This window comes from Anopheles darlingi, chromosome 3 (assembly GCF_943734745.1).
Source record: "Anopheles darlingi chromosome 3, idAnoDarlMG_H_01, whole genome shotgun sequence".
Classification (NCBI taxonomy): Eukaryota; Metazoa; Arthropoda; class Insecta; order Diptera; family Culicidae; genus Anopheles; species Anopheles darlingi.
This window is the reverse complement of record NC_064875.1, coordinates 5592964-5608540: the sequence shown is the minus strand read 5'-3', so window position 1 is coordinate 5608540 and position 15577 is coordinate 5592964. Positions and strand designations below refer to the sequence as shown.

The 15577-nt window shown below is 44.4% G+C and overlaps 1 protein-coding gene across 1 annotated transcript; it reads left to right on the top strand.

The window, feature by feature from the left end:
- The first annotated feature begins 864 nt into the window (after positions 1-864).
- On the top strand, positions 865-2938 carry LOC125956317 (ATP-dependent (S)-NAD(P)H-hydrate dehydratase). Its single transcript, XM_049688058.1, has one exon. The coding sequence runs from the start codon at positions 1006-1008 to the stop codon at positions 1999-2001; it is 996 nt and encodes a 331-aa protein (XP_049544015.1). The 5' UTR covers positions 865-1005; the 3' UTR covers positions 2002-2938.
- The last annotated feature ends 12639 nt before the right edge of the window (positions 2939-15577 follow it).

Sequence of the window (15577 nt, the reverse complement as noted above, 5' to 3'; positions counted from 1 at the left end):
GATTTATCGCGTAATCGGAACGAGTTCGAGAAGATAACAAACAATACCGAAGGGTGGGCATAGAATTCGGTAGTGAAAGTACTTGTGACGCTGGACTCCGTTTCATTAACTGTGAAGGTACATGTTTTTCGAAAGGAGAAGGTAATTGCGGAACCGGTCGATGCTGCTCCTGAATTGACCGGGTATCGATTTGCTTCGAACTCATTGGCGGTCAGCATTGAAATGGAACAGACGAACGAACGTAGGAATTTTATTATTTATTCGTTTGCATGTTCCAAGTTACGATGTGCTAGTAAACACAAACTGCTTCAGCTGCCATGCCGCACATCTTAATGAAGTCATTCCTGGGACGATGCTAGACGTTTGTCATCGGCGTGAAGTTCGTCACCAAAGTGGCAAAATACGTGCTTTACGGATTATCGGATGGGGTGATGGTGCGCGCGATGGGCGGGAATTGGGAGAATCTGACCAAAGCGAGGTGACCGATGGGAAGAGATGACCTATTTCGTTCACAATTCGTTCGTCTTCGAAAAGAACACACGTTACACGCGAGGCTGCACAGCTGCAGTTTTAGTAAAGTTTTAGCTGCTAGTAACAAAAAATAAAGCCTAAAACATAGTCAAAAGCATGATTATCGTCATGATTTTCCACGTTTTATTAAATTTTCTAGTTTTTTTTATTTTCCAGCGTTTAAACGAAAACGGTCGATTTTTGGCCCTGTAAAAAAGAACGCAACTATTCAGTTTTCTACGGCGTTTATATCCATTCCGGTTCCGGGAGTCGGCAGATGCGGGTTTCGTCTCTCGCAACTGCCGACTCCTGGAACCGTTTATACCAGTTTGCGGGCATAGGCTGAAATTACTTTCCTTCAGCCTTTTTTGTGTTTTTTCGGAAGCGTAGTTAGCCAGTTTTAACGCTAAAAAGTTAACAAATCCCACCGAAAAACCAATAGAATGGCGATTATTGCGAGTTGGCGGCGTTGGTGAGACATTTGGTAATAAAAGGATGGTTCATTCTTCAAACCGTAGGGCCACCTCGTTTGTCGTCGCTGCTGTGCGGAATACCAAAAACAAGAGTTTTTCTCAACCCACGCTGAAAATCGGTGGCCTCAGGATGTCGTCGGAAAACAAGTCGCCCCTGCTCGAGCGGGCCCGCAATCTGGTGCCTCATCTGGAGACGGAGCGCCACAAAGGCCAGGCCGGGCGAATCGGCATCGTCGGGGGTTCTCTGGAGTACACCGGAGCTCCGTATTTTGCGGCGATCAGCGCGTTGAAGGTGGGGGCGGATCTCGTGCACGTTTTCTGTCCGCAGGCCGCCGCCCAGGTCATTAAGGGCTACAGCCCGGAGCTGATCGTGCATCCGCTGCTGGACTCGAACAATGCCATCATCCAGATCGAACCGTGGCTGGAGCGGCTACACGTTCTCGTCATCGGCCCCGGACTCGGTCGGGACCGGCTAATTCTGCAAACGGTGGCCGAGCTGATCCGGATTTGCCGGCAGCTACAGAAACCGCTCATCATCGATGCGGACGGACTGTTTCTTATCACACAGGATATCGGGCTGGTGAAGGACTATTACGGAGTGATTCTGACACCGAATGCCATCGAGTTTTGCCGGCTGTTCGGCAAGGACCGTGACCAGACGATGGCGTCACTCGGTCGACTCGGAGCGGGCGTGACCGTCATCGAGAAGGGACTGAACGATCGGATTTATGATTCGCTGACCAGCGAAAAGTACGAATGCCCTCAGGGAGGCTCGGGACGGCGCTGCGGAGGACAGGGCGATCTGCTGGCCGGGGCACTGGCCACTTTCTACTACTGGGCGCTGGAATCGAAACAGGAGATAAGCCCCGCGATGGTGGCCTGTTTCGCGGCCAGTACACTCACCAAGACGTGCAACAAGTACGCGTTCAAGGCGAAAGGACGAAGCATGACGTGCAGCGATATGATCGACCAGATTCATCAGGTGTTTGATGACCTTTTCGAACACAAAAAGGACTAGGGCTGGCGGAACAAGCCCTACCGTGGGCTCCTATCGGCTGTGGTGGTTTACTCTAGACACTTCCTCGTTATTGCCGTCACCTTAATCGCTGTGATGATCATCATCTTAAGACTTTGATTGCAGCTGCGGAGAGAAAGGAGAGAACCATATTCCTTTAGCGATTAACTAACACGCACAATGATTACAACGAACCAAACAACGGAGCAACGACCGATACGAACATGGGCCAGCTCTTGGCACGGACGGTCTCTACCCAAAGCTGCCAGCAACAGGAACAGGAACCAGGATCTCTCGAACACACAAATTGTGTGATAAGCGAAAAGACGGAAACTATCTACATACGGTACGGACGGTATATACAAATCTCGTGTCACGTTTTTTTGTGTGTCCAAACTCCTCCGAAACGGCTGAACAGATTCGAACCAAACTTTGTGTGTATCTTCTGTAGGTATCAGAATAGGATGTAAATTATATTTCATTCCCATTACTTAAGTTATTCAAAAACTAGGAAAATTATTTTTCGTAGCTTTCTGTTAAACTTTGATTTTTTATTTTTCTTAGATTGTTGTTACAAAAAAATTACTACTTTAAAATTTTCATAGCCCTAGCTCAGACAAAAAACCTGAGCTTGATAGTCCAATAAAAGCGACGGGATTACATGCGAAACAAATAATTATCACCTTCATCCATTAGCAGTTCAATGCATTTTGTCATGGCACGATTTTAGAACTTCATTCAATCATTCAATCAGGACGAAGGTAGTACCGGCAATCAGGGAGTGATAGTTTAGTCCTAGACTCAGGGGGAAGGTAAGGGGTTGGCAGGGGTTATTACATACAAAAAAAGTACGAGAAATTATCTCAAACTGTTTAGTCAATGATATAGTAATTTGAATAAAATTAATTATACTCCAATCAAACCTGAAGTTACTCGATCACAATGAAAGCCGCGGCCAGCACGCTTGGGTTGTCTGAACCGAGAGTGTATGGTCCAGAATAAAATTAGTTCATAAATAAAACGGATGATAGAAAAAATTACAATCCTTGTCCGCATTCGCTAACGAACGGGAAATCTTGGCTTATATTGACGACGGAGACCATTTTCCAGTCTGCTGGGCATTCTTGGCCATGTAAGCAGCGTGGCCAAGAACGTTGGTTTAACAAGCAAGCGAACAGTTCACCACATGCCCTCATTAGTGTATGCGGAACGTAGTATGGAATGGTTTATCGGAATATCTTGACGAGCCACGTTGCTCGTCGGTTGGTTCTGCAAGATTCCTTTATGGAAATGGTGTGACGAACCAGATTAGCTTCGTTGCTCGTTTGCAGCTGGTTGGGAAGGAATCCCTTCTAACGATGAAATCACTTGAACGGTCGTACTTCGTTCGTAGTTTTTCTTCAGGCATTCCGCAGATCGATGCGACAGTGAGTTATTTGAAATATGCTATGCTTTATTGACTCCCTCACCCCATCTATGTCAACTCATTCTCAGACTTTTGTGCACCCAGGACGATTCTTTTTTTTATTTAATCGTCAACCAATCGTCCAACTAGTTACAAGAGTCTTCTAGCTGCCAGACGTTCAGGCCACTCGTCTCAAGGGCACTTCTGATAAATGCCAAACATGTTCAAACCCATGTTCAGTGATTGAGATGCGAAAATTTATTTCATTTGTCTTTATCCCCTTCAAACTTTTATGTTTTTGGTGAAGGGCAGCAGGTGGAAAGAAGGGGATTATGTATTTCGTTGAAATCAGCAGGAACCGGGATCGATCGATGTGCGCATTTAACCTGATGATGGTATGATTTATTGGAACAAATCGTTGTGCGTAACGAGGAGCTTGGAACGTGAGCCGAATATCAATTGGAAGCACGTTAGCAGTCGGATTGGGCCACGTGTCGGCACCCTTTCACCTGTGCCGCCTCTAAATACGATTTTATCAACTGGAACTCGTCACTGGGAGAATCTGTGTGGCCTATATTGTTCTCCCACTACACAATAAAATGTAGTTTGGCTTTAGCCGAAATCAATATTATGTGACTCGCATCACTTTATGCATTTAAAGGAGATTGGCGCAAATCACGAATGGCGAAGTACTTTTCGTTCTGTGCTTGCCTGTTAACTATTTCTATCAGCATGATGATGATAAAGTTCGCCATTTCATTTGCAGCTGCATAGCTTAAAGGATCTCTATTAGTTACGCCACTTTGAGCACGAGCACCAAGCGTGTGCACGAGCAATTGCATGCTGTTTCTCCGTACTGTTGAATATGAACGCAAGACGAGGTTATTGTTTCTTGGAAAATGTTAGTACTGTGGGTCGACTGGACAAGTTTCAATTGGCGAAATGCTCGCCTGTTCAAACTACAATGCAGTACCAGCATCTATAGTTCTCCACCAAGAGCATGCCGCATTTAGAAGGGCACACGGTGTATCCCTTTGTGTACGATGGAACAGGCAGCATATGCTGCAAGCAGAACGCGGGGATGCCTTTTGTAAGGCAAATAGTCATCACTGAACGAACAGAGCACAGAGTAGTAGTAGTTTACAACCAACGTCTTTCAAATGTTTCAATTCTGAGTAAAGATTCGCCTTATGGCATAGCGTGATTGTTCTCAGTGATGCCTGAATGTTCGTTCGAAGTGGAGTAACCCAAATGGAAAGCAAATATTGCAACAGTTGATGTTCATGGATGCGCCATCTGAAGGGCCCTAGTGCTTTCCATGCCGTTCTAGCCGTCAAGATTTCTCCCGAAGTGGCCTTTTCATCTATAGGCGAGAAGCCGGTATGCACTAATGGATTGCTGAAGCTCTTGCAGTGAGAACTTTTCAATATAGCTCGGTGTGTAGATGCAGCTAAATTGAAATGGATAGTGGCTTAACGAGAAATGCATATGCGCGATGATAATTCGAAAAGATGCATAAATAGCATCGCCATTGCTTATGTCCGGTCGAGTGATTGTTTAAGAAATACTCTCATTATTGCTACTTACTAGCAGTGTTGAAAATGATTACACTTCTTTTACATTAGAAATATATACACATTGACGTAATAAAAAAGCAACTTTTATGTTCGAAAAACTTTCTTTCCAATAGGCAGGTGGTATGGTTTTGATAAACCGCAAGAGAATCGGAGTATTACATTGGATGTTTATTTTCATGGGACCGCTACAAATAATGTCTTTTCCATCTCGCAGGCAGATGAATATTCCATAGGGAAATTTAGAAAATGAATCCAAACCATTGGATTCCCTCAACCAACATCATCGACCATCGTTATCGAAAGCATGCAATTACCTTAATGCCTCATCGATATGGCCAATCGTTGATAGCTACCGTGTTTCCGGTCATGCAGAAGAAATGACCAAAAAAAGTCCTCCAAGGCAATTGAAAGTACGTGTTTAAACATTCAACTGTTACGACTTAGGCGAGGTTTATTGGTTTTTATTACACGGATGCAGCTACCGTGTTGTAATACGATGGCTAGCGATCCGTTGACCTGTTGTTTGGTTGTTTGAACAGGTTTGTTGGAGTGTAAGGGTGCGATAGTGGGTTTTTCAAGAAACAATTGAGGTAGTTTAGGGATTGTCATAGGGCATGGTTTTAATGACTTTACTGATTAGTATGCCACATCATTCCTCATCAATTCCCGCCGAGCCAGAAGTACATTACTCATTCTAGTTAATTTAAGCATCCCCACGGGATGCATGCATATTTAATATTAGTGTATCGAGAAGTGTAATTTATGTATGATGTTTTAAGTTGAGCAAAGGCTCAAAGTTTGCCCATAGATAACCTTACTCTATGATGCTGCCCGTGATGTCCAGTCGCTGATTGCCTTCATTTGTTAAGCTTGGCGTGGTATGTAAATTGGTTTTAGGGTTAGTTTTGCATTCTATATGCTCGAAACATCACACTGAAGCATCAGCGTAGCACACAAGCCCCTCCTCGTACACACATTCACTGTTTCTCCCATAAAGGTGACGGATTATGTTTACCTCGGTGCACCATAAAATTAGCCGTGACTTGGTCCTCCTTCGATGTCGTTGCAATGAGGCACGCCGTAAGGATCAAACCGTTGTCCGTACCGAACTACACGCTTCCGAACGCTTATAACACCGGTGTCGAAAGTCCACTGAAAGCGTTTAACTTTTTGACCAAACTGGAGGACGGGCACAAAGTTTGGTGTGACAGATTTATGAACACTTTCACGGCACAACATCGATCAACAGTGTCTCACCGGCCATCACCAAGGATTCCAGGAATTCTGTAAAGTTCTCGAAACAATGACCCTCCCGGAAACAGAACTTTCTTCCCTTCTCGCAATTCACTTTGGTGCACCCTTCACCTGCGCGCTTCATCGCGGTGTCCTAAAGGTTCCTAATTGAAGTGCAGAAAACAATTATAAAACTTCGCTAAGCAGGGGAGCTCGTGGCCTTACTGACGGTTCTACAGCAGTGGCATAGTTCGTGTCCAAGAGCTAATTGGATTTTGTAATTTATTTTAAACCTTCTTCGTTCACCTTTGCCCACCACCGGCCATTAGTTAACAGCAGAGATCGTGACCGGCCAAGCTTCTCTCAACATTTTATCAACATTCGCCAAATTAGTCAAACTGTCATTTGCATTTCCTTCATTGGGCTGTGCAATTGTGTATTTGCGTCTCTGAACATTTACGTTGCTGAGGACTCTCTCAAAGGATTCGTCGGGCTTAGAAAATCCCCTGCAGGATGAATCCAACATGTTAGGAACCAAAAATACGATTCGATATTGCTCACATATCGAATCGTCCTTTATATTATTGCATGATGAACCGACAATCATGCATGAGACTCCGGACAATAAATGGGGCCAAATGAAGCTTCGGGTCCTGACGTCTCGTTTGGGACAGGGAAAAGGTTCTTCTGATCTTTATTGAATAACGTGCGTATCGCTTGCAACGGTATCCTCTCTCCTCACTGCTGAATCACTCAGCCCTCAGTTCGTTTGCAGGGAACAGAGGACGTGAAAATGTGCAAAACAATTTAATACGTTAAGCTCATGCCACCAACCGTTCCCAGCGGCCTCTGGCCCGTCTTCATTCACTCTGTGGAATGCCGAGCTGGTAAGACGCTCTGCCGCTGTTTATGGTTGCTAAGAACGTATCATTTAATCGGCTTCAGCACTGTATCGCTTTGCTTACTCCCTCTCGAGGGACCACCACTCACGGAGTTTATGATCTTCATCGATTCCCCTTTTTATGACCGACATCTGTATTGACTGGCAGACGGTACAGTGCATTGCCGCGTATCGACGATATGTTTTACGAGCGAACGGAGAGATGGAGTTTCATTGAATTAATTGCACGCTCCATGGTGCATTAGTGACGATAAGTACAAAAAGTTGCAGCACAGTTGAAGAAAGAAACGAAATATTAAAAGAAAATATAAATAATCCAATCATCGTAACCTACTATACGATGCACAAGATATATCTAAACACACTGAAGCACGAAATATATCTAAACACTCTGAAGCTCTCGCGAACACCTCTTTGGATGTTTCGCCAAACCATGCACTGTTTGTCGACGTGTGTTACGTCTGCATCAGCAACAGCACTAGGGTGAGATTGCTACAGCTATAACCATTATTGCAACAATCGAATCACCGTGGCAAAGCAAACAATCTCATATCCTGCAAACCACCAACATATTGCTCTCGAGAGTTTTTGAAGCAAATCGGCAAAATGCAATCCTATCAATCGTTCACTGGTGGCCCATTGCACGGGGATTCCATGCTACTAAGGTGTACAGCTCTGTTTCTCTGTCAATGTGAGGAAGGACGAGCAATACCAAGCAGTATGCACGCAGTTTAACGGTACATTCCAAAGATTCGACAACCGCAAACGTAAGCAATAGTGCTGTTTTCGTCATTGGTATGTTCTATTTTGTTGACAGAGTATTTTCTACAGGTGGCTGCAGCTTTAGTTTCATGTAACTAAATCTTAACTTTACCATTACTAAGCCGTTTAAACAAGCAACTAGGGAAGCGAGTAGATACCAAAACAAGAATACTCCAAGCAAAATCTGCGCTCATCAGACAAGACAGTGTTTCCACCAAAAGCCGAACATCTGCCCGACGATGCAATCGCCGAAAGGCCAACTACTAACATCGAAAGCTTACGTTGAAAGCTGCTTGCTCTCCAGGGACAATAGAAAATGAGGCTAATGGCGTTCCACCGTTCCGCTCGTATCTTCAAGAGCACATGTTCGTGTGTTTAATGTTCTATTACTTCCAGACACGATTAAAGGAAAAGTTACATCGGCAGACTTTCCATTGCACGTCATGACTTCTTAAGATCACCTTTGAGAATAGGACGCATTTCGCTAACATGCCAAAAGAGCAAACTCATCTATCCATACATGATTGAAGGGCATGCCTTCGTGTATGATGATGTCGAGTTCTAGCACGGCAACCACTTTGGAGGGTATGCCTAACGTGTTTCTGATCCGATTATGAATATTGCGTGACCTTACGATTCCTCATGGAACCAGCTGGTCTACCCGAGAACTTAATCTTCTCCTCGCAACGCTTCCAACTATGGAATTCTAATGCCAAAAGTAGATTATGAACGGTGAACGATGTCTTCATGTACTGCGAAGAGATCAAGAAGAGTTCCCTGAAGCGAATGTAATCGATTTAGTATTCAATGGTCGTCGAATTATGATCGAACGTTGGTCGTTGCTGCGAGCGATTGGCTATAACTCTAGGCATTGGTATGAAGGTGGGCTGATGGATGGAAATCGATTTATGTTGAATATGTCTGGATCGGATGCATGACTACAGGTTGATATCTCTTCTATTCGAGAGAAAATGCCTCTGAGAGTGATAAAATATGCAAGGAATACTTGATGGAACCTAATTAAAGGCAAATTACAAAATATTACGGAACATTTTACTTTCAACGGATGCTCTCGGGACATGTGTACCATGTTGTCGTGTGCCGTCTATTTTCTTTTCTCCATTTGCCATGGATTGTCAATCACGCGAAAACAATAGTTTTTCAAAGAAACAATAGAAACAATAGCTTCACAGTTATTTCGCCTGCAAAAGCAATTACGAAAATTAAATTCCATCGTTGGATAATATTTCTTACTTTACGCTTTGGATGGGTTGATGGTCAAGTAATCACGACTAATAAATCATCCATTTTCCAGGACAGAGAACACTGATTGATTGAAAGCTTTCTCGCAATCGACAGAGTAATTGAACGTACTGCTTCGACTTCATGTCTGCCATGAATTTCTGAGAAATGAACCATGAGCCTGAGAAAAGATATGATCTTGAGTGGATTTATTGTGTTTTTTTTTTGCTTATGGAACGTCTATATGATGCAGTAATGAGACAGGGAAGGGTTGCAGGAATACCGTTCTTTTGCTCCGGTTAGTACGATGAAGGCCTGTTAATCGAGAAATAGACATTTGTGCACTGAAACTGTATGATGGTCAATTGCTCGTTAAACCCTGTTGGCTACGCTTTCAATTTTTCGTCGTTTGGATTGTGCTAAGTTTACAAAGATTCTCAATCGACTATTTCTATTTTTCACACGTGCCAGATGGATCTGATTGGATGAATCGGATTTCAGTCCGTCAATGGCAATGCTCAATGGTGATATGGACATCAAGCATAGAGCATCAATTTGTAGTTCATTTCAGACTTGCAAAGCATAAAAAAAAACTTAAGAGTCAACCTAGCCGTTGACCGGGGGCTAATCCGATATATGTTTGATTTCTGTGATTCTTGTTTTTATCTACTCGTTTCTGCTTCCCGAGACTCCAAATAGAAGCGCCCGATTGAACAGAAAGGAGCATCCGTTGAGGGTCTAGAGGGAAATGAAATTATCCTTTTTTATGGGCGATCCGGTCCACGCAAAGGGATCATAACTTTTCTCTCGTCCACACAGCGCTATCGCGTCGTGATTTGAAACATTTCTAGCTTCTTGATTTCATGCTTGATAAGAGATGACCATGTGGAGTCAGCGAAAGCATTTGGGTTGTACGTATCTCATCAATCTCTTTGCTGTTCGGTTCAATTCGATTAATGGACTCCAAATGAAAGTATGCTACACCAGAATACCGGATGATCCGTAGAGAAATGATACCGGTTCTTGTGTTTAAAGATGAGACAACCGCAGAAAAGGAGACAAAATGTGTTCGTTTCAATCGCCAATTAACTTTACCCAAGAAGCATCGCTTCTTATGAGCGAACAAACGTTCAGGGCATTTATCCACATGAAAACTTCATCCGAAAACCTATCAATCCGATCGGAAACGATAACGGTTGCGGCTGTGGATAGCATTTTTGGATCAAACGTTCGAACGGCTTCAATTAAAAGAATAATTAGTCCGGCGAGCTTTGATCAATAGCTGACTAGCATCGATTGATCTTCAGGATCCCGTTTTTACCCTTCTGTTCCGTTTTTCTTTCTATCGCAACAAGGCCTAGGCAACCCTAACATAATTTGAAACTTCTATCATTAAATTTCCACACATTTTTTGCCGCTGTCTAATCGGATCCAGCGTCGAGAGTTTCAATTCACGGCCGTGTCCACGGCAGGCAGGCCATCTTGTAAAGATGAAGAAGGATAATTAATTCACGTTTCTATTTTGAGCGTAATTGAGTTTCGCGGTTCTCGTTGCCTCATGCTTTGATCATGGCGAGCAGCGGTGCTACTATTTGTTGAATACAATTCCCTCTCTAGCGGCAGCGTTTAATGCAAAAACCGTTTACAGAGAAGTGCTGTGCTGATTGGCAAAAACACACGACAAGTTTCACTTTATTCCCTAGACACACACACACATACATGTGATGGTCGTCCTAGGAAAGAGCGGCAAATGTGGTCGAAGAAGATAAGCACCGGTTGGTTGTGCAAACTTCGTCACTAACTTGATGACAGCAAAAACCGACAAACGTTGCATCGTGTAGTTTGAAGCTCGAACTCGCCACGGGAATTGCATCGTGTTCAGCGTGTGCCGCTTTCTAGCATGTTCCTTCCATCGTCCGACCTCAAACATCGTATCGAGGACACATAGACGGTGGATTGTAACGTATGGCACGCAACCCGAGCCCGGATCGTTTGGTGAGCATAAAATTAATTAATTTCATCTAAAGGCCAACGCGACGGCGCGGTACAACGTTCACTTGCGTTGCAGTGCAGTGAAACTAGGATGTGGTTAGTTATCACAATATCCTTAACGAGTCCGGGTTATAAGGTATTGCTTTGTGTTGTCGGTTTTCTTACTGTTTTTGAATTCATCTTTCGAAGAATTATATGCTGGCTTGTTCCTGGAAGTTAAGGAATGCTTGCGTTGTGTTTCAAAACATAATTATAAAACGTTTTGTATTCGACGCAATGTTTACCGGAACATCAGAGTTTTTGCATAAAATAGAAAATCGTTAGAAGAACACAAACACTTTCGATGATCGCAGCCACTGTACACAATTCAGAACGGCTGAAGCGGACAATGGAAGGGCTTATTTTTTACCGGATGGTCCTGGAAAGGACAAGGAAAACGGGCAATCCCCTTGGGCTGTGCAATGAATGGTGCGTTCTAAAATCTCTGAACGAATGCTGAAGTGCATCAAAGCATCTTGACGGTGATACCATCGAAGGCAAATGTGCTTAATGCCATAGATGACATCGAGACCGATCAGAAGAGAAATTGCTCACCATTGTTGGTATGTCCTCAAACGACAAAAGAACATTTCATCGCAATGCAATCGGAAGGACGGAACGGAGAACACATTTATTGAAATGTAAGACTGGAATGCGTTGGTACCATATATTCAAAGCGATAAAAACGAATAGGAAGGTTTTTACGACGAGCTCTACTTTTCCACAGGCAACTGTTCATGCAACACTGAAAACATTATTGAACATTATTATTAAAAGGAAATCATATCAGTTTCATGCTGAAGTTTCCCAATAAAATATTAATTCAACCGCAAAAGTATTGAAATCATGAGGCCATAATTAAAGCAGCACCGTCAACCGGCGATAACTTGAAAACTCTTTGTACACCGGCACGATAATGCGAAAGCTGGTTCCTGCTCGTCCCGTGAGGTTCAGAGCCACGTAATCAGGCCATTCATCAATTTGTCACTCAGCGGATACCTAAATGCTCGATTTAAATGCAAATCCCAGAGATTAACTGAAGCTTGACGATGCTGAACATAGTTATGCCTTACAGGGCAAGTGAGGGTAGCTGCCTCATCAGTTATTGAGATTTTCTCGTGCATCGAAAGCGAGTTTATGGAAGTGCAGTGGCGCAGTATGTGGAAGCTGTATTAGTTTCATTTTCCTGTAGGATCTGCTATACTATGTTTATTTCATTGACAATATTTGAGGCATAAAACGAGCGAAGCATAAACGATAACGAGAACGAGTGTCTTTACTTTCTATCTTTCGCTTAGCGATTCCTTGAACATACACGAGGATTGCTCGACTTCTAGCAACTCGTGGCTGCAAATGTATAACCACCCGAGCGCATCAGCTGGAGCGCCTTAATGAATTTTTCTTTCGTCCCGGACAACCCGGACGGGGATACAACTTTTCTTTCGCTCACTTTACTCACACTCTTCCGTTTAAAAACACTTTGCGAATCAGGCAAACGGGACCGTGCCGTGGTCCGTGTGGAATTGTAAATCGTTTCATATTTAATTGCACGAATCCAGGGTGCAAGCTGCGCGCTTGAAACAAAGTGGCTTCGCTACCCCGGGTGCCGTAAAGTGGTCGTGTGTTGCACAAGCGGGAAAGTAAAACTGGAAAAGCGAAAAACATCAAGTGCACTTTCAGCGAAGTGTTGCACATTTCTGTGCCAGAATGTGGGAAAGGGAAAGATAAGCGCGAATAACGTGAATGAAGGAGGTTAGCAGCGATGGTAGCATTTCAGCGGAAGTACATTAATGCGAGCTGTGCTTCAAAACCTCACGTCTGCGTGTCGTGGATACATCAACCGCTCTGGGAGTCGGTTTGCTGACAAGTGCAATAGTAAGCCTTGAGTGGAACGATGAGCTCGCGTGGTCTTCCTTGCAGCTAATGTGTTGCATGTGTTTGTGTGTTACTAGGCACTCGGTTATAGACACCAAACATTGAGGGAATCCATTCATGTCCGTTTAAAGGTTTCTGCAAGATAATGTCGTCATGATGGGCTTTATGCTTTAAATCGTTCAACGATTCAGTTTGGTCCCTTGAGCTGCATCAGGAGCGTCAACAGGGAGTAGCTGTTGTTTAAAAGATCTGCAAAACGATTCATTCCGATGGTTTTCAGTCCATCGATCGTTACTGGCAGTTCTCGCTGCGTTCGGATCATAACGATGAGTAAGTTGAGTCTGGCGTGTCGATAGGCCGAGGCATGCCGAACAGTTGGGTGCAGATGGTTTGGCCACTCAAACTCGTACAGTGTGCGGCCGATGCTGGTGTGCTGTAGATCGTGACAAATCACTTCTTTAGCTTGTATCCTTTTCGCACCATTCCGTTTGCTTACCAATTCGTTAAGCGCTCCGACACTTTGACAAAGTAGAAACGATTCCAGCACAAGCAGTAGGGCGAATCCGATGTACGTTATTACAATCTCTGAGAATCCTCCCGATACGGTCTGGAAGGAGTATGAACCGATCAGCACGAATGAACCGTAATACTGGATGAACGAAAAAGGACCCAAAATCCAGCGAAACTCGGTGATTTGTCTGCAAATAGCGGTTGAAGCACAGAATTATCGTGTCGTGCCTGTCTTTCTAAACTAATCACAAATCACCTCAACAGTTCGGCGTGTCGCTGAACGCAAATCTTTAACTGCTGCTGCAGCTCACTCCAGAACTGATCATCCCGCATGGATCCCATTAAAACTCGCGTACGATTGCGGCTCATCCGCACACCGACATCTTTAAATGAATCTCTCGTGATAGCCATCTCCACGCGAAAGGCGTTGATCATGGTGTAAATGATATTAAAGACCACAACATACAGGATGCCTCCGAATGTCGAAATGAGACCCAACACCTCGTTCACCAGCCGACCTCCTACAATTTGGCCACGGTACTGAAGCATAAAATCCGTCTGCTCCCGAAGGTTTGTTCCCATGTAGATGGCCACCTCCAGCACCAGGGCGACCATTGTCACCAGCATGAAGCGAATATTGCGACGCTTCATCCGGAAGCGGATAGTCTGGACATCGGGATCATGCTCGCGGAAGCTATGATCGTTGAGAAAACGCTGCAGTTGACCTAGAGCTGACCGATCAACGAATAGAACCCGCAGCAGCGCCCCCGTATAGATCCAGATCACACTCAGCAGGTTAACCGCCGACAGGGTATTCGTCCAATGAGTGAACTTCCAGTACATCTTATACCAGTAGCTTGCGTACACGGTGAGATACATCAGACGGTAGAGGTACCAGAGAATCTGCTGGATTCGTTTGCCAGCGGCATCGTAACGGATGGCAAAGACGATCGCCAAATAGCGTAACAAAACAAACTGATCGGAACACTCCAAAAGGCGGCTTTCAAGGGCTCTGTAGCAGCGGATAAGTCGTGACACGGGTCCCATCTTAGCTAGCTGGGAAGTCAAAGCAACCTTTCACAATTGAACACCGCTACTAGACTGTTTGAAATGCGTATTTGGCGAAACACCGTAACCCATTCGCTAGCAATGGATGACTTTCCCGGTACAACAGTAATTAACGGTAAAGTCCAGAACAGGAAGTTGTTCCAACTGTTGTCGTCGCCAATTAAAAACTTCTCCCAAGCGGACAAGGGAAGTAGCTGGCCTGTAACGCAGGATCCGGCAATCCAAACTGACTAACTTCTGGCAGAATTCCCATAGTATATTCGGGTTCGGATCGGTTTGATAAATACAGGATACTGTAGAGTCTCTCTGCAAATAGAAGTTAGTTTAGTTGGTAAAAGTTACTGCTACGGCATGGTAATCGGTTTAATGAGTCAGCTTCACTGAGCCAGCTTCGGCCACCGGACCGATTCACATGTGAACCCCTTTCTCCGAATATGCCGTACGGATTCCGGGTGAAATTGTTTTCCGGTGCCATGCACGCATTCTTCACCCACCGCCGTCGAGGGTGTAAAGTGTTTGGTCAATCAAATTCCACACCATTACGCTCAAAAGGGTTGCTCCGGGATCGGTTGTTCTAACGTTCCAACGTGGCGAACGTGGCCATTGTGCGGGCATTCATGAGATTTATTATCGTTTGAAACTGCGTGTTTTTCATTTTCTCAGTTTCCATCTCTAGCGTGAAACTCAATGAATCGGAAACGGTAAGCACGCGTAGCACCGTTAACATCGTGCTGGCCTCAGATGTCACTGCAACACATGCCCTTTGTAGCAAGAGACTGTGGTGAACGAGGTTACCATTCCTATGAAGATTGACGGTTCTCACCAAACTGCTGAGGTAGCAATTGGCATCTGAAGTGAGTTCAAAGGATTCTGCTATGCTTCTATGGATTTTAAAGCGCAAACCATCATTGACGGATCGGAGCGATGAACGACGCGAGTCCGCGAGAACTATACATTCATTCGACGAAAAATACG

Excerpts from the sequence above, each read along its gene's own strand:
- LOC125956317 (XM_049688058.1), top strand. The coding sequence starts at position 1,006 with ATGGTTCATTCTTCAAACCGTAGGGCCACCTCGTTTGTCGTCGCTGCT.